The 25,054-nt window shown below is 37.9% G+C and overlaps 1 protein-coding gene across 2 annotated transcripts in view; it reads right to left on the bottom strand.

Annotated features, from left to right (window-relative positions):
• adgrb2 (adhesion G protein-coupled receptor B2) overlaps positions 1-25,054 on the bottom strand; it is a 241,880-nt gene that overhangs the window by 70,794 nt on the left and 146,032 nt on the right. For both annotated transcript variants that reach the window (XM_055058814.1, XM_055058815.1), the window contains 2 exons: positions 24,046-24,089; positions 4,266-4,392 (listed from right to left, as the gene is read on the bottom strand). In XM_055058814.1, the coding sequence (XP_054914789.1) occupies positions 4,266-4,392; positions 24,046-24,089 (171 nt within the window). The remainder of the gene's footprint in view (positions 1-4,265; positions 4,393-24,045; positions 24,090-25,054) is intronic.

Here is a 25,054-nt window from a genome sequence, read left to right as displayed (position 1 = left end):
CTTGCAATATGTATTTCAGGACATTCTTTAAAAGGTCACAAAAGACTCCCATAATTTACAGTATTTTCTCTCCATTTTTTTTTTTTTTTTACCATCCAACAATAATGCTTTTAAGAAATGGAAGTCATTGGACTTTGATCACAAAAACAGCAGAGCTTCCCGATTCCGTTTTAAATATCTATTCTAATTTAAATATTTTGGGAGAGTATTGAAGAAAAAGCAAAAACAAAGAAAACCACCCTTACATTTTTATCACAGTTGATGTAAAGCCCCCTAAGAACTAATCACAGTTTGTGCCCTGATCTGAATTTAATCTTCCGCTGAGGCTTTTAACTGTGGTAGTGTGTTCAACTGCTATTAAAGCAAAATGATGCAATGCAACGACTGACATCATTCACTGCACATAATGCTCTGTGCATCTGAATTTTGCATGACTGAGAGTAAGTTGTGGGGAAAATATTAATTTGTTCATGCAAAACAAGAATCAGCATACGAATAAGCTAAATGTTAGTCGCTCACAGGCATATCCATCACCACGGGATCCCAAAGGGAACTGTTGTTCCCTGCCGTGAAGAGGCTGAAAATATCCATTCACTCTCCAAGATGCTTAGCCCATTTCAGGGTAGCAATAGGGGGGAGGCAGACTCCTGGCCCTCCCATTCAGCAGCAGCTCTCCAAAAGCCTCAACGAGAGATTTCGAGCTGTTTGAAGACCAGCAGGGAGATAAAATTCCACCCACAAGGCTAAACGGGAGGCACACTAAGCTTGTGGTGGTGGGGGACACATTAGGTGCTGCACAATGTAAGCTAACTCCTGGAGTCCGCTCTACCTAGTCTACTCCAAGCTCAGTCTTATTATTAGCCTGTGGTATCACGTTTTCGCATAATAACATGGGAAAACACATTATAAACATTGAGTCCTGTTTTATAAACACCATTAAGGCTGTAATGTTAAGTCTTTATAAAACTTAAAAGAAGACAGAATCATATTGGATTTACCTAACACCGTTTATTCATCTATTCTCTCTAACCACTTAATAATCTGTATGGTTGCTTGGCTGGAGCCAGGCCCGGTTGCCTCTGGGTGTGAGGCAGGGTACATCCTGCATAGCTTGCCAGAGAGTTATGAAGAGAGCCATCAACGATTGCACACGTTTATACCAAAAAGCTTTTCAGAGGGACCAATTTACCAATACTTGAAAAGCTAAAGCCAGAAAGACTCCAAACGAGATTTGTACACTGCATCCTTCAGTGAGGCAACTAGGCCTGTCACAATAACAAATTTTGCTGTACGATAAATTGTCCCTTATTGTGATAAATGATAAAATTGTTGTTTTGAGACCATTTTCAAGTCATATAATGGTAAAAGTGGCATAAAAATGCAAGAGCACGTTCTCAAATATCAGTAAATTTCAAATTCTAATGAACATTTAAACTCTGGAACTTGAAGACAAAAAAAAGAAAGAGTTGAGACCAATTTGCCACCCTGACTACCTGTATCGTTCAGTTTTTGGTGAAAAGAGAGAGATAAAGAAAAAAACAATAAATCAAGCAAATCAAAATTATTTAATTATTATATGCTTCCAGTCGGTTGCAAACTCCGCATGTCTTCCGTTTGGCTGAATCTTGGTAAACTACGACGCCGTTAGGAGTGACATAAAGCTTTCATTGAGCAAACTGCGGGCCGATAACAGTAAAAGTGTTGGTCAACTGCCTAAAAAGCAAGGTGATGTGTTTTGAAAAATTAAACAGTCTAAGCACATTGCCAAAGAGTCCTGTTCAGAAGCCCTGTACTGAGCTGAAAAGGTCACACAGGGGGGTTGAGAGGGTGGGGGTGGATTGATGTACACATAAATGCAAACCTCTTCATCTGGACAGCAGTGGCTTGCGGTGCAGAACCACTGTTTGCAACCAGCATGCAATTTCTTTTTTATTTCTGTCTGCAAGTTATCTGCTACCTAAAATCAGACTAACCTGCTAGCGTGCTAAAGAGTTCCTCCACCTAAATTCTCTCTTTTTGACACAATCACTTCCTATTCCTGAGACGCACAAAATTACCCTCCAGTGCTTACAAAGCATCTCCCTTGCTGGCTCTTTTTTATTATTTTTTTTTCATTCTTTTTGAAACCAGGTCTTAAAAAGAGACAAATCTGCACACACTGAGAAAAGACCCTCATATGCCAATTTTTATCTGCCTGCACCATTTTCTGTTCTTTTTTTACTCAGGCACTGTAGGATTTATAGAGAAAATGTCACAGCCACAAGTTAAATGAAGCATTTTTGAAACACAAGCAAATACATGAGCGAGTACTGGCATCAATTCACACCATGGTTTTAAAGCTTAAAGCTATAGCTGTCTAAATCGAATGACTTATCATCCCTACTGTTTCAAGGAAATGCAGGAGAAAGTGTCAATGTTTTCAGTTTGCAGCATTCTGTGGAAGCATACAGTTTTACAGCCCTGACCTTCCTCTACCCAATGATGGCAATGTAGCAGTGCAGGCAGATAGGCGTCACAATGCCATTAAGAGCTTTAAAAAGAAATATATACATTTCAAATGAATCCTAAAATATATGGACAGTAAGTGCAGGTAGGTAAAAATAGAAGAAATGTGCTCAAACCTTTGAGCAACTAAAAAGCGTGCAGCAGCAGTCTGCACCCATGGGAGCTGAGAGATACAGGAACCACTGATTCCTTTATAAAGTGTGTTGCAGTAATCCGGGCTGAGTAGCAACAAAGGCATGGATTACAACTCGGAAATGCTGCTGTGAAATAATTGGTTTTATTTTTGCCAGTTCCTTTCAATGAAAAAAAAGCTGGACTCGACAGCTGCTCCGGTGTGACTTTTATTTTTACTTTAGACCAGCATCCACTTTGACACATGGGTTTGTTTCTGAGCTGACACATTGGGCCAGGGCACCAACGTCAACATAGGGGTCTCAGTAGCACTTCCAAACACCATCAAATCACTCTCTCTTTTTTTTTTTGTCATTGGACTCGAAGAAGTTCACATCTATCCAAAGTTTTTCCATGATCCAGACATGAAAACCGATCATTCCTGTGGTCAACTGCCAAAAGCAGCTACAGGCAAAAAGACAATTCAATCACTGGAGTCAGTAGCTAATAAACATTTGAAACTTTCAAAAGGGCTGATTCTGTACTTTCTAAAGATATAATTCATCCAAAATCCAAAAATAATTATTAATTTAATCTATGTTCAACCAAAAGCTGTGAAGAAAGCCATTCAGAGGGTACTTCATCAAAGACAAAGACGAAACTGGCCACTTGGAAATATATTTAGTCTAAAATAAAAAAAACAAAAACAAAGAAAAACTAAAAATGAAAAGCTGGACCATCATGATGTGGAAGCTAAAAGTCAGTCCATCACTTTTATTTAGGGAAATAAATTTAAAAGTTTTGGAAAGCTACATGGGACATTTCAGTTACCAACAGATATTTTACCAACAGATAATTTTGAATAAAGTAGAGTAAGTAGATCATGTTATGCATGCTGGCTTACCTTCCCACGTTTACATAAGAACAGAAGCGGTGTGACATATTTTCAAACAGCAGAAACAACAAATGACATCTAGGAAAAATAGGACAGAGCACTATGGGGGTAAAAGGTAGGAATCATAGGTAACTTTAAGCTAAAGAGGTAACGGCATACTGTGTGATACAGTTAAGGTGAAAGTAGAGTTGTCGAGTATTCAAATGACAGCTTAAAGAGCTTTCTTTAAGCATTTCAATTACAATCTCCAGCCACTTAGAATATTAATAGAAACACAGGTGCAGGGGCTACGGGCAAATGGAAATGTCTTGAGGTCTTTTTGTTTGATGCCTCTCCTCTCTCTTGTCACGGGGGAATAACTCACCAAAGAGCAACGTGACCTTTAGTAAGTTTGCACCCAAAGAAAGCAGTATAATGTGCCAGAATGGCAGCATCAACACATGTGACAAGTATAGACATAATGATAAAAATGGCACCACATGCAGGAGTGTGAAAAAAAAAAAGAAAGTCCAAAACAGGCAGCACGGTTCAAACTGCGCCAGCTTTCTTGCCAGAAGACAGTGACATTGCATCAAAACCTGAAAGTCATTTTTGCAGCACTCTGCCATATGCCTGTAAGAAAATCTGTTGTGTTGGAAAATCTGCTAGATCAAAATCTCTAGCACCAGAAACTTGATAATGACCCCTGGTAATGGCATTATTAGCCTCATTCAATGTCCCGCAGAGTGCATCAGGCAATGCATCGGCAACTTACCGGGTCTTTAGCTTGCTGCGCTAACACGGCGTAGGTGGATATCCTGCTGCAGAGGCATTTGGTGTGGACAGTGTTTGATGCTAGCGTTTGGCAGCCTTCTGTGCCCCAGTTTTCTGTGCCAGCTTCCCTGGAGGTAGAGAACAGGGAGGGGTTTGGGGCAGAAGGGGGAAGTGGGGTTGGGTGGGATATCATATAGGAAAGAGACAGTGACAATGAGACAATCGTGAAACTGGAACATGACAATGCGTGTGTTTCAGTTGTGAAAGTTTCAGTCGGGCGACACTCTTTATCACGTAGGCCCTCAAATGTAATACCTTTACACAGCACCATTTAATGATTGACCCATTTACAATGACACTTCCATTCTCTCTGTTTGTATTGAATGCATAGGGAATACTTTTTGTTTTGCTCTTGACTGCTTTTACACTTCCTTCTACATCTTTGTTCATCCTTTTCATTTCATACCTTAAGGTCCACAATAAACTGAATTGATCTGAAATTGAATTGAGGCCTTGAGGAGAAATATGTTACATCAGTTGACAAAAAAAACAACCATAAAAACAAAACAAAACAAAACAAAAAAAACTATGCACTGAGATCAACACTAAACGGTCAATTGCTTTGACAGACAGACACTTTCTGAGGCAGGTACACAGAAACAACCCTAATAGAACGTTGTACATTTGATAACTTTGCTTCTCTTCCTTTTATTTTCTACATCACAATTTTTACTTCATTGTAAATGCTCCTCACAGCATGTAAAATGTAGAGTTTGATCAATAAGGCCGTCACTGAACTAATTATCCTCAAAGTTCACATTTCACGCTGACCTTATGTTGAACCCTGGATATTCCCTGTTTCTACCCATCAGGTTGGAAACAAAATTGGAGGCAAAGACAAGACTGGGTCAATGGGGCCTTGGTTCTTATGTTACAGTAACATTTTCTCACAGTTTACTTTTCTTCTTGATTTTTTTTGCAAGCTGAAGTAGATCAGACCTGTGGCAGATGTTTGACCACCAATCAAATCTGCTCCAGTTACATGCAAAAATCAATTCACAGGGCTTTGGAAAATACTTTTACCTGTTGAACCTTTTCACTTAATGTCAAGCTGTATCCACAGACTTTATTGCACTTCATTAGAATGTAATATAATAGAATAAAGTTGAATAATTTTGAAAAAAACAAAAACAAAAGAAAATTGGAAAAGTTTGAAATGCATTGTCATTATGCCTCATTTACTGTTATGCCCCTTACTAAAATTTAAAGATAGCAATTAGTTTAGAAAATCCATCTTTGTGTGATTTAATCACAGTGCAAATACAGCTGGTCTTATTTGAAGCTTTTAGAGGTTGGTTCTAAAACAATTCTTCATGCTTTGAACGTCGCACGTGACTTTATTCAATTCATCGTTTGAAAAGGTAAAAAATAAAATTAAATAAATCAAAACTAAAGATCTACTCAGACAAGTGGACAAGCACTTTAACAAACAAATACGCAATAAGGGAATGAATGAGATATGTGGCTTAGAGGCCCCTAGTGACACAGGAGGGGTGCAGAAATCTACAGCTCAAATGAGAGAATCCATTCACAGGAAAACATTTAGCTGTGCACTGTTTAAGTCTGGTCTTTATTCTGGAGTGACAAGAAAACAGCCATACCAAGCTCCTTCTAAGGTTTGCCACAAACTAGTGCATTGGTCAGACAAATCTAGTATAAGTCATTTTGTAGCAACAAACACCCTGAACATAACATCCCATGGTGAAGCATGGCAGTATAACAATACTGTGGTTTGCCACGATCTTCAGAGTTGAGTGATAAATAGATGGCGCTAAAAGCAATAAGACACAACAAGCTTTTTCAGTCTGGATGGATGTTAACACATTTAAAAAGCCCTCCCGTTGGGGTTTTGAAATGAAGAAGTGGTAGTACTGCAAATAAAATTAGCCAAAAAATTAAGAAGTTTAATACAATCAGGATGTTCCATTTATGAAACTTTATGTAAAATACGCAAAAGACGAAGCTTCGCAAGTGCTAAAAACACTTATTTCAGAAAGATTGCACTCATGCTAACTTTGGCTTCCCAAGTAACAGTTCATCTCCAACCAGACGAAACACAGTGACCGTTTTGTTTTTTTTTTCGTTTATTATTTTGCAAAAAGGCAACACAATCTGACCGTAAAGAAACTGGGGGTGATTATTACACCTAGCAAGCTGTAGCTCATTAAAAGCTAAAAAGAGCTTGCAACCGATGCTGCAATATCTTCTGATTTCAGTATGTGGGTGTTTCAAAAGGAAGCAAATATCTTTGGGAGGTGAAACAGAGTACAAGTCATGCTAGTGGAATTCTTTGATTTATTTATTATTTTATTTTATTTTTACTGTGCTTTGAAACAACAGGTTCCCTTGTTTTGCCTCTATCATATCATGGAAAGGAGCAATAAGAATGACACAAGCTAAAATGGTTCAGATCTGAAAGTGGGTAAACAGCTTTTCATTCCCGCTTTAATCAACAAAATACAGTTTGTGTTCACTCACTTTGTTCACTCTCTCTTTTTATTCTTATTATTTAAAAAGCAAGATAGCAGAAATCAAATAATTTTATGAACAATATCATGAATCCTGCTATTTCAGTGCAAATGTTTTAGAGGAGAAGATAATCACCCCCTTCTGAGATAGCAATAGTAATGAGTCTCCACGGAATAAAACTGAAAGAAATTTGTGTCACACCAGCCGCACTTTTATTTAGCAAAATGTGTTTTGTTTGTTTGTTTGTTGTATTCTGGACATTTCATAAAATAAAATATTAAGTTGCTGATGCTTCTGCTGTACAGAATACTATAGGTGCATCGCAATATATTAGAAAATCAAATATGGAGTTTAATTCGAAAACAGAGCTTACAAATGGGTCTCATTGTGCACATTGAGATTTATTCCAAACTCTCATCTCACAAAACTCAGTTTCCAGTAAACTATTTTTCTACTTTGATTTATTTGGTTATTGTACATTGAAACGCAAGCTTTTCTGCGTTGCATAATTTTTTTAATTGAATAAATAAATCATCAATTATATTCCAATTTACTGAGGTGCACCTATCTTTCAAAATATTGTGTTTTTTTATTCAGTTAGACATCTTATTGGAATACAATAATATCAGCAGCAAACTGTAAGTAGAAGTACACTTCTCAGTGACATTGGTTGGTTTGATTTGTCCCTGTGTCTCTGAAAAACCTCAGACACAAAGGGAAAAGACTGAAAGATGTTGAAAGTTAAAGGGAACAACTTTGCTTTCTTTCCGAAAACTTGGCAGGATTTTGTGTGTATGCACTCAAACTTTGGTGAAAAATGTTCAGGGTCAGTTCAAGGAACTGTGACTGAACGGGGGACCCAGTGTTATTCTTCTCACACTGGAGTATGAGTGAGAATCTATGTGATGCACCAAAACAAGTCCGGGCCCTCTGCCTGTACATCAATAAGAAACACCACAGGAGATTTTTAAGGGTCCTTCGATTCGGAATGTTTTTAGAATTTTTGAGGATTTTCTGCTTTTTGCAGTGAAGTATATCAGTAAGTTTGTTGGGAAAGGGTTTAACTACAATTTAGGAGATATGTGTTCATGTTTAAAATTTTCAGCTTAAAACTGAACCAACTACAGAGAGCTATTTTGAACACTAGGAACAAATAAAGGTTTTCTATCTATCTATCTATCTATCTATCTATCTATCTATCTATCTATCTATCTATCTATCTATCTATCTATCTATCTATCTATCTATCTATCTATCTATCTATCTATCTATCTATCTATCTATCTATCTATCTATCTATCTATCTATCTATCTATCTATCTATCTATCTATCTATCTATCTATCTATCTACCTGGGGTAAACAAGTTGGCAATGCCATCTATTGGCAATGCTGCAATCAAACTCACCCTATACTTAATTCCAGGATTCAGAATTTTTATAAATCATGTTTTTGACATTTGGTAATGAGCATCAAGTATTAAACATTTTATTGCAGTGTTACTCCCACTTGGGTATAGTGTCCATATAGTTATGAGGGGCTTTGGAGGAGGCTATTAATAAAATCAGAAAAAGCTTAGAGCTTGCAAAACTTTTTCACATTAAGTTGAATAATTATTTTAGACCATTAAAAAACAGTTTTTTGAATAAACCTGTTCAAAGTTGTTCATTCTTGAACCATGTGACAATGAAGATGGTATTTCACATTACTATTTATTATTTTCATTTCTTTCCCAACATTTTTTTTTTCAGTCAACAGCAGTAAAATAATTTTGATGATTCCGTTTCTCTCTCTCCCAGCTACGACAAAGAGTCGCGCACACTCAGCTCGGTCGTACAGGCTCCTTTGCAGAAGGAGGGGGAGACAAACGCTGTGATGCAAGTGAGCAAGCATCAGTCCATGGTCGTCTGTTTTTCCCTTTCCCGTCCCGACACCTGATGCCTTACTGTTCAAACACAGGTGTCTGGCAAACTTTAGATCAAAGCCCAAAAGAACGGACCACTGAGAGGTGAGGACGGTAAGGCACAACAGAGGACACTGGTGAACATTCATCTTTCTCTGGAGATAATTTGTTATGCATTTGTTATAACTATTAAAATCCTCCGCACACTTTTAGTGAAAAATGTTATGGTAATTCTTTTGGTGGCCCCTCTGGCCACTTGTTGCTCTATCCGCTGTGCATCATGTGCATGGGAGGAGCTACTACCCTGCTACTCCCAAAGGGATCCTGACATAACGCACACACCAATCCACATGGTTGGCACACAAATTACAACGTCGATAATGAGATCTGAGCACAGTGCACTTCAAAGACCCGAGGTTTGAAAACCCAGTCGCAGCAGTGACAGTTTGACAGATTGCAACATGGTGTGTGGTGGTGTATGTGTCATTGTGTTTGTCAGAGAAAATGTACTAGAGAGACAAACAGAGTGAAAAGATACATTTGTGAATGTGATGACATGGCTGAAGACACTATTGAGCATGCAAGTGAGGACTGTCACTGTCCAGCGTTTGGCCTGCTGCGTTTTCAGATCACCGTCTGGTGTTGGCAGGGAGTTTTCCAGCAGCCCTCTAAGACAACAAGAAGTGTAAGAAATAAATTCCCTCTTTGTTTCACAAGATTCAAACTCATCTTCTTTAGTCAGATTGGTCAATCTGGTGCCCATCGGTAGCATTAGGGCTTGAAATTTAGCCAAGCGTCATGTTGTCCACAAAACTGATTAATCTTTGTTCTTACGGAGACCTGCACATCGGCTTTCGCTTCAAAACCCGGTGACTGTAGGGATTACAACCTGGGCTTAGCTAATGGAGGAAGATTAAAATACGCATTTGTTTCTTCCATTTGTGACAACTGAACTAAAACCCTGGAATTCTCCATACGCACGAATGGATTCCTGAAGTGGGAACACAGTAATTTGTCTCTCATCTATTGACTGAGGGAGTAAAGTACAGACAATGATTAAAGCCTATAGGTACTAGACATATACTAAATGTGTATTTTACAAGCTCTTGAGCTCAAAAAGAGACAGTCACATAATAAATTAATTCATCAAGCCTTCGAGTCTGGCAATTTGGCTGATGAAACAAGGTAATGACATTTTTTTTGATGTGAGAGCAGTTTCTAGGTCTTACTGAAAACTGAAGAGGAGAGCATGAAGTGCAATGAAATGCCTCGCAATGATGACTGTAATGACTTTGGACTTGATAAAACACATGGGACCATCACCAGCATATAATGTGACACCCCAAATAATCAGTGACCGTGGAAACCTCACACTGAAAGTCAAACATCTCGAATTCTGTGCCGCTACAATTTTTGTCCGGACCTTAATTTTCAAAATTAAATGCTAAATTTATTTCTACATGAAAATTCTGAACTGAGAAATATTTCAGACTATTTTCTCCTCAGTCCAGGCGAGGCATGCAAATCACAATCTTCTCAAGGTTTTGGTTTTGCCTGTGTTTCTTGTGCATGTTGTTTTCCTTTTTCCAATCAACTTCCCATTAACACAGTTGCTTGTGAGAGCTGAGATTTGTTTTTTTGTTTTTGTTTTTTTTAGAAATGGCCTTTTGTGGCTTTAGGACTTTGTACAGAGGCAGTATTTTTCCTCAGTTATATGTGCCATAAATTACCATGTCTACAGTAAAAATAAGTTTGTGGATAAATAAATGTTTTTAGAGACTATTTTGAAGTCAATCATACAACATGTCTAAAAAATTTTCATAGAAAATGTTCCTTTTAGAAGTTAATATAACGGTGACAAACAAGAACATACAAATAGCAATTCTGATGCATGTTAAGGTTTTCAGCCAACAGAAAAATGTGCATATGGAAATGTGCATATTGTCTCCTAATTGTTTGCAGAATATTGGGGTGGCTATTCAAAACACCCCAAAAACAAACAGGAAATATACCGTCTATGCAACAAAACAAAGTGACCTTTTGTCTGCTGAGAATGAATTGGCACAATGTTCATACTGAAAGGGCAGTGCCATGAAAGCCAATTCCCTCCTATCAAAGTAGAATGGAAAGTGAAAGCTTAACATGGTTTGAATTTCTAAAATATTTAAAGTTCTTAATGCAAGAAATTAAACTGAAAAAAGTCACCTCTGCAGCTCTCTGACACATACAAACCTCAGCAGTGATGTCATTTCAGAGGTTTGTCAAAGGCAACCTTTCACAGCCGTCTATAAAGTTCACAGTTGGCATTTTTATTACATTTGAATGAGAAAATATTTGATCTTCTGTTAAACAGTGCCAAGACATGAAGGTGAGAATTTGAAAGAAATGGCAAACAGCTATTTTTTTTTCTTTTGTGGCTTTCACCAAAATTGAGAAATACTGCAACATATTTGTCCAATAACAAATCAAGCACAGTTTTACATTGATCACATCTTTAAAGCTGAAAATTATCATTAATTCCAGATTAAATGTCAGGGATTTGTCACACCAGGAACATGTCTTATTTGTTATCTCCAGCCAGATACTGTCTTTTGCTTTAAAGTGTGTCAGATTGCCTTTATGTAAATCTAGAAAGCTTTTCGATTATAGCAGAGGAAAAAACATAAGTTCCTGTCAAGTCTGGCAAAGAATGAAAAAAGTTGAAAAAACGTTTATTGTATTCTTCAACTATAAGAAGCACTGGTGTCAGTTTCTGTAATTTTGTCTGGTACAGGTAAAAAAGAACAAAAAAGAAAATGAAAAAGAATATTGTGTACTGTTTTACAGTGCATCATCCAGATAGTATTCACATTGCTTAACTTTTTCCACATCTTGTTATGTTACAATCTTACTCCAAATAGTATTAAATGAATCACTTTCCTTGTGATTCTAGACACAAATACTTCATCATAAAAATTTGGAAATGAGTTCGAGTGTTTTGCAAATTTGTTAAAAGTAGAAAACCAAGAAACTGCCTTTACACAATTACCTACAGCATTTATTTAATACTTTGTTTATCCACGTTTGGCGGCATTTGCACCCTCAAGTCTGTTCTCAAAATTCTGACTTGAAATGAACCATTGCCCAGTCTGAGGTCAAGAGTAATCTGCAGCAGATTTTTAGTCAGAATGTCTGCTGTACTCATATTTCACTACATCCTATTTCCTGCATCCCAATAGATTGATACTGCCTCAACAGGTGTCATTGTCACTCTGGGGATGATGGAGTTTGCAAGAAAAAGAACGTTGAAATTGCTAGTTGTGCATTCTGACTTCAAAATACAAGTTGAAATATCACTTCAAAGTGCATTCACTATCTCTAATGTGCTAGGTTTTACAAAATAGGTCCAAGACAATTTTTTTTTCTTCTTTTTGCTTCTGGCCAGAAGTCCAAGCGCAAGAAAATAAATAAATAAATAAATAAACGAAAGAGAGGAAATGAAAAACAGCATGCAACGCCTCAAAGAAAGCAGCTGCGGATGACAGACAAATTTTATGCCTTGCTGGAAGTCAGAATGGAAATTGAAGGCAGTTTGTTAGAATTACAAAAAATAATTATTTTAATTCCACTCGCGCTAAAGCCTTTAGATGACAGCAGGTTTATATTCAATACACAATCCTATAAGTGACGTGGAGAGCAATGCAATAGATTTTGTCTAAGCTCATGTTTTTATGGCATTCCTTTTATTCTTTTTATCAGAGTGATTCACAGTGGGGACTCTAGCTTTGAGCAGTCATGAACAGGACAAGAGGGAAGAATGGTATGAAGGTGAAAAACTAAGGATTTTAGAAGAAAATAGCCTTAAAAGGAAAATAATACAAGAAATTAAGCATTGGAGCTTAATCAGAATGCATTTTCTGCAAGGGGATTTTACCACACTATTATGAAGATAAAAGTATTAATACTCCTTGACCTTATTGATGTTTTGTCACATTATTGTCAAAAACTTCAAAGAATTTTATTGGACTTTTATGCATTGTGACGGTTTTCACATATTCACATATTTTACGATTAAATAACAACATGGAGTTGATGGAAAAATATATGAAACTAATTACAAGATACTTGTGGAAGAAAGCTAAAGCACAACTGCTAGAATGGTTCAATTAAAGTCAATGTCTAAATCCAATGATTAATCTGTGGTAGGACTTGCAAATTGATGGTTGGAAACCCAGCAACGAGTCTGGCTGAGACTGAGCAATTTTGCAAAGAAAACTAACTGACATTTAAGCTGAGTAAAGTTGGTAGAGACACACACCAAATACTTGCATCTGTATTTGCAATGAAACTTAGAGAGGCTTATTAGAAATCCACAAAAAAGATTTTAGACCTTTAAAAACAGATAAAAACAAAAAATGTGTACTGTTTTCCTTCTACTTTTCAATTATGCACTACTTTGACTTGGTCTTTCAATTAAAACGTCCCCAAAAACACTTTGCAGGCAAGGTATGGTCAAGTTAAATAATAAACATTTTGGACTTACCAGTTAGACCTGCTACGGTAAGGTTTGGGTCATTCCACAGCATTTCATTTTAGCATAAATGGGCCTTACAATTGAGCTTATCTGAGAAGTTACAGATTGTTAGGAGGCTATCACTTCTATTCCCTTACTTTTTTTCCTTGATAACAAGCAGAGACAGGGGATTGCATGTAAAATTAAAGTAAAAGGCTGACCCAGTTCCTTACAGTTGCTTGTGCTTGCCATCACAACTCTCCCTATAAGTGAACTGACAAAAGAATGTGTTCAAATTGATCCCCAATTTAGAAAAGCGTTTTAACTGAGTCTTTAAGTCAAGGTTCTCACACAGATTAGCTCACAGACACAGAACGGAAGAAATGTAAATTTATTTTCTGATTATCTGCATGCCGTTCAAAGAACAAGTAGAAGGCCATTTTGTTTGCCCAGATTCTCTTAACGTGGCAAATACAACACCATTTAATGTCCAATCTGGATTAAGGGTTTTCCATGTTTTTACTTGTATGACAAAGAAAAAATGAGTCTATTTGTGCATTCCTTTTTAAAACATGCAGGATTACCCATGTGAACCAGCATATGATAACTCCTTGAAAATTTTAATGATAGGCTGTACGTGTCTGTCGGAACAGGCAAATTGTTTCCTATAAAATATTTCTTCGAGCTCACAGAAACCTTTTTGGGCGAGACATTTTATTTATAACTACAGAAGAGCTGAATTGCACATTCACCAGAGGCAATACATATTCAGCCCATTTTCACTCTCAATATAGCAAGGGAGCATTAAAGCAAATCTTCATAAGATACAAATCGTTTGTACTTACTCAACCTTTTGTGGCACCTATCACACAGGGGCCAGTGTCCATTTTCTTACTTGAGCTTTTTATTTCCGTGTATGGACGTGTGTCCTAATGTATAAATGTATTTGACCCAGATATCTGCTGTGTAGGAACTAAGCTTCCCAGTCTTCCACTGTCCAGAACAGATCTCGCAACCGGAGGAACATGTCGCAAGATTATAGCCAGGATGATGCGATGTGGATGTGAAAAGATTGTACAGCTTATGAGAATATACATGTTATCTCTGCAGTGAGTACTCAAACGTTAAATATTTATCAACAGAGATCTCGTGTGATAGGAAAAATATTTTTTTTGCCCCCTCTTCACAGACTTATTCGGAAACTCCCTTACTGTGATTTCAAACCTGTTTTACAACACGGTCCAAAAAATCTCAAAAAGCGACACATTTTGACCATCACAGGAAATGAGAGCAGATAAGAAGCAAGGTCGCCGACATCAGTCAGCCTGGAAAGGATTGCAAAGTCATTTCTACAGCTGAAATTTCAGTGAACTATTAGGGCGGTGTTCCTTTATAAGAGTGGCCTGTTAACATTACTCCCAAGAGTACATCATCAGTTTATCTAGGAGGTGACAAAATAAATACTCATAAAGAGACTTGAGAAAATATAACCTCTACGGGATAGTTCCAAAGTCAAAATCTGTTAATCAAAAAAACACAAAGGCCCAGCTCACATTTGCTCAGTAACATGTTCCTCAAGGCTTTTGGAGAAATATTCAGAGGACTAACAACAAACAGTATAGAAGTCATTTGCTGGTGTATATCCAGCTAGATCTGGACCAAAATTAAAAGAGCATTTCAGAAATATATCACGACAATACTAAAAGTTGATGGTAGTAAGATGGCCTAGGGACGTTTTGCTGCTTCAGGATGTTAGGCGACTTGCCATAATTGATGGAACCATGAATTGTGCCTTCTACTGGAAATTGCTGAAGTTTTATTATCTGACTTACAAGGTCTCACAAATGCCTGATGACAATTGTCGGTGTCCAGAGTGGCACAAACGGTCATTAAGGTGAGCACTTTTTCGCATATGGCCAGATATGTTTGGGTAGTTTGGTTTCTTCAATAACCTAAGCAGATACTTTTTAGTATATTCAGGTTATTTCTGTCTGATAAAAACTTATTTCTATTACTTTGCTGCTGTGCTACACAGAAGTAAGAATTCAAATAGGTCTGCATTAGAGATAAACCTAGTGTCCTTGTTTAATCCTCCTTGTCTTTCTTGTGGCTCATGTCACGTGAGATCTCCCACACAAAACCTTTCCTCACACACTCCTGTCCCTGAATTGTGTGCTCAGAATGCTTTGTCAGTGACCTCCACTGTCCCAATCTGCTGCTCTCTGGTATAGCCCTGGGCTAATTTATAAGCTTCTTTCCAGGGATTAACTTTCCTTCTGGTGTTCAAACTAGTGAGCTAACAGGAAATGCAGAGATACCGGTCTTGGCTGCAGCCATTTATGGTATGTTTTTGTAAGAGTTCGCAAGGACATCCAGTGTAACTACAGAAATGATAACTCCAATAATAAGGAATTACCAAAAGGGTTGCATTTTCTTTTTTCTTTTTTTCTTTTTTATTTTTCTTAAGCTAGCAGGGTTTGTACGAATTCATATGATAAAAGTATTCCAGGAAACTGTTTTCCAAGCTTTTGCCAGAGGCTCAAACTGGGTTACCCAAAGATACAAGTGCCCTCTTCTTCAATCATCATCACAGTACTAAAAAAAATAAATAAATGAATCAACATGGCAAACACTGAGCAGACCATTGCATAAAAGATCTAAAATGTTTATTTGCAGTGCAGAAGTTGAACCAATGATGTATAACAGGCCTTAAGATTCAGAAAGGTTACTTACTTTTAAGCTCCTCAGATCCAACAGGGAAGATGAAACTTATTCCACAAGCCTGGGGAGAAAGCTCATCTTCTTCTCTTCCGGCTCTAAGTTTGAATTCTAATCAATACAGATTTCCTACACCTTCATCTTCAACTAAAGCTGGAGTCTCAGGTCTAAGCGTGCCTTGACAGCAAGTTACAACATTCTACCTCCACTGGTCACATGTTGATACAATCAACAACATTTTGTTTGGTAAAAGACAAGACTGCTAATTTCGTGATACGACCAAATATACTAAGTGTCTACACATAACTCCCGCAGCCACATAAAACAGCAGAACTTTCCTTGTGTCGAAGCTACTAGCACATGTCCATGTAGTCCTCTTCCAGAGAAAAACCAAAGCTCCACTTTTGTACATGGCTAATTTGACTTATCTTCAACATTTGCAACCACCACAAGAAACCCAAACCAAAGTTCTGGACCAGCCTCCTAACGTCCAAGGGTTCCATTTACTCCACAGTGACGTTGTGATAACTGTTGTGATAACCGTAATGAGCTGAGAGCCTGACCGTGTCTGCAATATCCAATGGAGGAAGAGCGCACATAAGCCCCACTGGCCGACTCCCTCTTGCCGTGCTGACTCGCTGTTTGACACAGTCTTGATCCCTTGTGTCCTGTCAGATGGAAAAGTGGAGCAAGCCGTATCATCCATCCACCCCCTCCTCCTGGCAGCTACTCTGTTTAGTGTGTTAGTCTGCGTGTGTGTGCGTGTTTAAGTGTATGTAATGAGTGGAAAGAATACTTAATGTGCTAAGTCTCTAATTCCTTTACTGCTCAAATTGGCAACTTTGCAGCCAGTTAAATACCGGCACATTTATCGACAAAGCAGATTTGACCCAACACAAATCAAAGCCTAGTATAATAAGCTGATGATTGCAATTTTTACATATTTTGGAATAAAAAGCCAGGCTTCCTGTTTGGCGCATAAGAACTATGTGATACACTGGATTGATAAAAATATCAAAGATGTCAAACATCTTTGATAAGGTTGAATCCCATCCAGACTGGTGTTATAATTTTAGAGCGTCTTCTTACTTTGAAATTGTTACATTACATTCAGTCAGACTAAGTGACTCTCTACAAATAGTAATCTGTGCCTGATGTAGAAATAAAGAGATATTGGTAGAATTTGTTTGGGTGAGAGTCTAGTCTTCTTTTCAAACTTATCTACCCACTGAGCTGATAAATTAATCATTTTGTGCAAGGGACACATTTATAAAGTGACTCTAAAATGTATCGGCAATCCTGAAATTATTCTCTAAGATGATGGTAATACTTAAGGGGCAGTGTAATACATTTTCCAGTGCAATTTTGTAGCACAGTAAAATAACTATGTTATGTTGTGAAGGTGACAATATAGAGATGTTTTGTTAAAATGAAAATTAACAAAACATCCCTTTGGAAAAAGGACAAAAAATAAAAAATAAATAGCCCACATGTGTGTCATGCATTTATATTAACTTTACAAGAATTGGTCAGTATTAGGACATCACCTAACTCGGCGCTACCTCCAACCGCAACTCTGTTGTTTCTTATGTTTTGGATGGACATTCTTTTCTTTTTTTGATTTCCTTTATTTAACCAGGTAAACCCTCTTGAGATCCATATCTCATTTTCAACAGATATATATCCCATCCACCAGGTACTGAAAGATCTGAGATTCTCATCTGCATTATGGATTTACAGTTATACACAATGAAAGATAACCAATTTCTAATCACAAGTAAATTCCACAACATTTTCAGTCTATGCTGACATGCACTCTTATATGGTTTTGTGGACCTTTGGAAGCAAAACAGCCCTGCAGTATAACAGACCCTTCATCTTACAGAGCCTCAGAGTCAGAAGACAAGCTGTGCTTTTCCACATAATCCCAACCTTATCTGGACTGTTTGTTGCTGAAACTCCACATTTTATTCTCACCTGACAAAAACAAATTGTTCCAATGAATGACAACATAATTTAGCAGACTCTATATGCTTATGTTTTTGACTACAAAAAAGTAAAGATTTTTTTCTTGTATCTCAAAAAAACTGTACAAAAAAAAAAAAAAAAAAACATACGTAGCATTTAATAGTTATGTAGACTGTACACTTACAGTGTAGGATAACGAGCCATTTTGCACTCGTTATCCTGCTAAGTGTCATACTCTAGGTCATGGTCAAAAGCACCAGCTGTGCAATTTAGTAAGGTGAACATCAAAATATTTTAACCAGATCCGTGCCAGTTATTTATTCATTCTTTTTTGGCAGCTGACTGGGGTGCTGATCTTCCAGAACCAAAGTTGACAGTGGGCACAGTTCATACTTGCAATGCACACCAAGTCTTTATAGCCAGCAGTAAAGTGCAATTGAAAGGTCTTTACAAAATTATTACAAACAGAGACAACCACAGCGCGATGCTGAGCCTCAGCCTTTTCAAGAGCAAGTTTTATCCATACACGCTGTTTAAGTCTAACCAGTGAATGAACTTTTTAATGCCACTGCAAGGTTGGTTGCTTTGATGCATATGGATTTCAGTTTTGACATCATTTCAATATAAAGTTTCACTTATACAAGAAAGGGAAACTTAATCCAAGAGCTATGAAAAAAAAAAGTTTAAAATAAATCTTTAGATGCCAATAAATAAAACTTTTTTTTTTTTAAAGGTCTAAAATTATTCTTAATACACCAAGTTTCAGATTTACAGCACAATGAATTTTTCTCTCTGTGTCCACAGTTCTGGCTCCACTAAGATATTTTTCTCTGCGGTAGAGTCACAGATAAATCGGGGAGATGCTGGAGGCAAGGATAAGATCTGCAGCTAAGATCAGGTGAGTATGAATCATCAATTTCAGTGGGGCAGAGAGAAACTGGGTGAGGAAAGAGGAGTTTGAAGAAACTGCCAAGAGTTGAGTCAAAGTCTAATTGTCAAATCAAAGATATAAATTACAAATGTTTACAAATCACCACCAGTCACCAGGTCGTATTTTCTCATACATTTCTGCTTTCCGTCATTTATGGGCTTAGTTCAAGAACATATTAGAAGAAAAATGCTTTAATGATGAATTTCTTATATTGACATTGTAGCTAGAATTTTTGTGAAAGCAGCACAACCCTCTGCAAGAATGAATAAAACAGGTTGGGAGCTGGTAGAAGGGATGGGCACATCCAGGAAAGGGGGGTTGTTAGGCTCAACGATTTGGGTGGCCAGATGGTGTCGACATATGGGCCTGTTAGGGGCAAAATAAATAAATAAAGCATACACTTATGAATACTGAGAGCCAGCTGAGAAACATAGACAATTGCCACACGGACAGGAATCGTTTTTGCACATTTAAGTCAAATAACACAATAAACATGTGCGTCTACATAAATCTGAATGTCTTCGAAAAGTCAACCTCTTGAATTAATTCAATACCATGAGTGAAACTTCATTTTACACTGATTCAACATACATAGAAGATTTTTGGTGCATCCCTCTTAATCCTGTGGTTTACAGAGAAAGGTATTTATTGATAGTTTATGTTGTTAATTTTTCTTTGCTGTGATTCTTAAAATTTTGTGCTAATTAAAACTTAAAAAAAAGAAGAAATGTCAGAAAATTTAAATATGATTATGCAAGAGTAAAAACCAAATCGGTACGTTTTGGCCTTAACATATTCACTGCATCACCCTGACTTTAAGGGAAGCTACGCTATACAGCTTACTGTAAATTGCGCATGCTGTAAACAGCCATCCCCCACTGCGAAGTGAAAAGTGTCAAGCCGAACAGCATCTTTGCCAGCAATGAAATGTCTGAAACATTCCTCTTGCTTTGGCTTTCATTGCTGAATATTTGAAGTGTGGCCAAATTGGATTGAATGGCTTCTTTCATTTCCATTGTCAAACTACAACCATTCACAACTCCGTCTTCTGTTTGCTGATTGTTTGGGTGAAAATTCTTCCTCAACGACAGAAAGCACTTAAGGAAGGTGAGACTAGAACAGAATGGCACAGGAAGGAAACGGCCAGGGACAGTACTGTGAAGTAAACCAGGTGAATGGTGAAGTAAACCACTTTTGGCAATATAGGCAAATTTCAAATTAAGCAGGGATTTTATGAAGGTCACTAAGTGTAGTTTATATATTCTTCGCTCAGGTAGAAAATATTTAAATGCAGTCCATGGTTTTCTAGTGATCTAACATAAGAAATTGCTCTGAATATATCTGGTGATTCTAGAATCGCTGACAACTTCTGCTGCAGTTCACAGTCTGTGAATGTCCTACAAATTCCTGAATAAACTTTGCTCTTCAGTCCTCTCAAGTAGTGATGTGTTGTTCACGAATGCAAGTCTAACACCTGACTTTTTGTCGGGGAATGAGAAGGGCAAAATCCCAGTGGGGGGGCAGAACTGAATCTCAGCTGCTGACGCTCATCTAGTTCAGAATCCATGTCGGCAGTGGTAGTGCTTTACACTTACAGGCACACCATGCAAAGAGAAACTAAAGCCACACCACTCTGTGAAAAGAGGAAAAGGGTACTTGTAAGCCAGCAAGTGTGGCGGTACAGGGAAGCTGCACAGGAACAGGCTTTCAAACTGAAAGCTTTCAATAAAATATTAAGAAATGGTCATTGTGCTCTGGTTTAATAATAAGAGAAAAGCAAAATAAAAACCTTTGTAATGCTGAAAGAAACAATAAAAAATACATAAACAATGGGTAATTGCCAAGTTTTAGATGTGAAAGCTTGTAGTGGTACTAAATGAAGAGCCATTTTGGAGCCTAAGAGCACTGAGCCAAACAAGCTAAATTTTTGACAAGAGCTGAACCATCACGACTTCCAATTCTGTGTTTTACCTTTTTGAATTTGCACCTTTTTCCTTCACTTAGCTTTCTTTTAATATGCCTGGCTTCAGCACTCTGCAAACAGCAGCTTTTTATGGAATTGTCTTCTATAATGTAACCTCCTAGTGGTGACTGTCAGTGACTGTCTACCGGACAACTGTCAAGTCAGCAGTTTTCGTCTTGAGTGTATAAGGCTTAGCATGGTCAAAAAAGAAAAAAAAAACCTTTGTATGAAAAATTCATTTTGGTGACATTGTAATTTTCTGAGGAACTCAATTTTAGGTTTTCATTAGGGTCAAGCCATAATCATCAAAATTAATAGAACACTTAAAATATATCACTTCATGTGTAATGAATCTATACGAGATTCCCCTTTTGAATTAAATTACTGAAATAAATGAACTTTTCAATGATATTCTAATTTACTGAACTGTGAGCAGTCGCCACACAGAAGTCATAAAATGGTAAAGCTTTTCCTTTCTTTTTGAGCAGTGTTTTTCTTTTGTGTGTGTGTGCAGTGGTTTGGTTGAGATGCTGCCATGTTTGCCCTCCCCCTGTGCTGCTATCTGTGCATTCTCCACCTCTTGTCTGCCTCCTGCTCAACCTCAAAGCCCTTGGCTCAGTCAGAAAGGCAGCCAAGCTGAGAGCAGCGATATCTTCCAGCAAACAAACGGATGCTTTGTACAACGTGTTCTCTGTCTGCATCAACTTTGCGCCTCACGCCAAGCTCCAGACAAGATCTCTTTCCCGACACAGAAAAATAAAAAATAAAAAAACACAGACGGAGGATGCGTGGGGTATTTGTGCCCCTTCGCAAAGTCTCATTTCCCCGCTTTCGCATGCAACGAGCTCACGTGTCCAAATGTTGCTAGAAATTCTTGAAAAGGTAACAGGACGTAGGAGAAATCTGCTCACATCAAGTCAGCTTGTGTTTAGTTTGTGCGCTCGCCCCATCAATTCTGTCAAGCCTACGTTTGGCTCTTTTCCCCGTGCCTCCAGCTGTGATATGTGGATAGACATCACTGCCTTGTTGCCACTTTATATTCCATTTGGCTCTCTGCCCTCGTCATGTCTGCACATTTAATTTGATTGCAGCTGTAATCTGCAAGCTAGTTAATTGACTTTGCCTGGCATTGTTCCTCTGTTACCTGGATGGAGAGGAGTAGCTTGATAAGTTGCAATGTCTTATCCTCTCTGGAAAAACCTGAACTTACATTGTGTGCGTTGGGGCCTAGATCACAAGAGAGTGTTCCTCCACAGCAAGAAAACTATGGTGAAAACTTATCAATGGAGAAGACAGAGCTGACCAAAGTTTTCCTAGCATAAGTCAGTGTTGTCACAGTAAACGGAGAAGCCTGTCAGTGTCTAACCCACTCCGAACAGATTATGTTCTCATTGAACCTATGTGCCATTTCAAAAGTATCATTTGTCAGATCTTTCACCCAGAATTATCTTTCTGAATACATTGTCGCCACTGACAAGCATATTTTGGGAGAAAATAACTTCATCATGACCCCACTTTAAGTTAACATGACCAGCTTGAAAATTACATTACAAAAAAGCACTGTTGCTCATGGCAACACTGACTAACTTTCAGAGCCCAATGTTAGATTTACTTACAGTGTTAAAGGATTACAACACATTCAGGCAATTAATGTAATTGCTTTGTGTTTTCTTTTTTTTGTTTGTTTTTTTTTTTGCAATCTTAAATACACCAAAACTCACTTATTCAACTTCTCATTCAATGAGAAGACTTATCTTTTTCTCTAATACAAACCAAAAACTGCTTTACTTGGTTACGTCCTCTTCACAGAAGCCTATTTCATCACCACACCATTAAAATAAATAATTTAAAAAAATCACTCAGAATATGGATGGTTTCGGCAGGGTCTTTGGAAGGTCTTGGACTGTGCTCCCCATTATGAATAATGAAGCTTGCGAGTTATTCTGGACATGCACAAAACCTCTGTGGGTGCTTTATTGGTTGATAATGTGCTGTGACTAAGGTACAGCTTGGAAAACCCTGGAGCTGTATTTTATACAGTATGGATTTGTCAGAGAATTTCAAGCGGAATTGTTCACACTGATATCATGGCAACTTTGCAATTATAGAGTTACAGCACAGGCAGGATTATGTTTTTTGCAGAGGGTTTTCTTTAAATCCTCTCAAAGAACTTCTTTAAATGTTGCTAAATAGGAGCAAAACAAAAGGAACCAGTGCTACACCAAATGTGTTGATGATCCAAATAAAGCTTTTTTTTTTAGAGACAGGGTGAGATGCTCTGTCATAGTGGACATTTTATTAACACTTTATGTAGATGCTTGTGTCCCCAATTCTTATATTCACCAAATGTGGCTGATGGTTGTAAAAAGTTTAGTTCGAAATTTAGGACTATAAATGAAAACGTTGAACCAGGCTTTGCGACGTGTGAATGCACTGGTCAGTGAAAAACCTTTTCACATCTGTTGATGAAGACATTTATTCTACCAGTTGTTCCAATAACTTACATTTCTACAGGGTAACTTTATGGTAGTTATGAGGCCATTTCTACACCCACCTAATCTTTTTTCAGAGTTGCAATGGAAGCAGGTGGTTCTCTCCAGTAGTCAATAGGCAAGTAGAGCACACCCTGTACAGATCACCAGTACTTCACAGAGTAGGCTCAGGATGCCATGTTTGGCAAAATAATAATTTAGCTAATGCACTCCCACAGCACTCCACCTGAGCTACGCCTTGTCAAATGTTTCTGAACAAGTTTATTTCTGTCAATGACAAATTGGACGGCCTCTATGTGGGTTAATGGTGATAACAGCCTGATCAATTGTGCTGGTTTACATTACATTGTTCACTTGGACGGATCCACTATTCAAAGCAAACGAAATCAAACTGTCTGTGTCCTACTTGGGTAATTAGGAGAAAACCCATTTAGGAACACACTAGCACTTCAGGAAAGTGATTGAAAACAAGTAGGCTGGTCGAATTAAAGCAACACTCAGAGCATTGTAAAGACCTGCAAATTAAACCGGTGTGGGAAAAGGTAAACAGTGAAAAAGAAGACAAGACTAAAAAGTGATGCTACCTTTGAACTCCTGGCAGCAAAAAGGGAATAGTGTTTTCTTTTTTCTTGTAATTTAATTAGCAGTACCAGTGAGGGTTTCTTGTGTGCTTACTATTAAATGATGTATGACTGGACATGAGACTGCACACACGATAAGTATCAGCAAAACATACTGACAAGACATCTCGAATATCTGCAGCAGCATTCATTCAAAGCAACTTACGTGTTGCCATAGTTCCAGACAACGCACTGAGGATCTGATGTACCCTGCAAGATAGAGAAGAGGGAGGACAGGGAAGGGTGGGGGGTACAGAGGGGGAAGAGATAAGCTGTTATTGCCAGTGGAAAGGAGGAGGCAGAGGGACAGAAGACAGAGTAGCTTCTTGCCAAAAGGACAAAGAGTGATGCTGCATGGGCAATGGAGAGAAGCAAACAGACAATGGAAGAGAAGGATTGTGACAGACGGTGAGTGCAAGACATGGTGAAAGAGTCATTCTTTAATAGGACAGAGCAGCAAATAGCTGCTACTGATGCGACTGCAGAAAGAGAGGAGGTGTGTGGCGCAGACTCGAGACACTGGAAGCAATAAAAGAGTACATTTCATGGACATGAGCACTGAGAATAACTGCACTTTAGAATGAAAGCATCATCTTTTAGGTACATACAGACTAGGGCATAGTCCAGCAAACTCCAACAATGACAAAGCTGTTGGGGAAACAAAAACTGCCAAGCAAGGATTAATTTGACCCGTACAATAGAGTCTGAAACATCTCGCAATCTGACTGGAAAAACTCAAACGTAGCTTCAGATTAGACTAAACATGTTCTGATGTCAGCTTGCCAGCACATCCATTGACTAGCCGATACCAGAAGCCAATAGGCTGGAGTCCAAGTGGTGCATAAATCATGTGGTAATCGAAGTAGGTGGCAAAGGAAGACTCCATATGACTCAATCAGTGAATCAATCAGGGGATCGATATCTTTAACTGACTCATCACAATCTGTTCCACCAGCGATCTTAAGTAGTTCCTGCACTGATTAGTTCAAACTCGTCTCTGTTCTTTCAACCAGGGGTGAACTTTTTTTGGTTTACTTGAAATTTTAGAGAAACATTTTATTTGGGCCTCAGAAATAGAATACATTGTGGGACTCTGATTCATTTTTGACATAGCTAGTAAAAGTTTGTTAATAGCTTGAGGTGAGTGTACACTATTGAAATCTGCACAGTGGTAC

The sequence above is a fragment of the Poeciliopsis prolifica genome, unplaced genomic scaffold, assembly GCF_027474105.1.
Source record: "Poeciliopsis prolifica strain line A6 unplaced genomic scaffold, Auburn_PproV2 SCAFFOLD052, whole genome shotgun sequence".
In the NCBI taxonomy this organism is placed as follows: Eukaryota; Metazoa; Chordata; class Actinopteri; order Cyprinodontiformes; family Poeciliidae; genus Poeciliopsis; species Poeciliopsis prolifica.
Note: the sequence above shows the minus strand (reverse complement) of the source record. Positions and strands in the feature narration are given on the sequence as shown.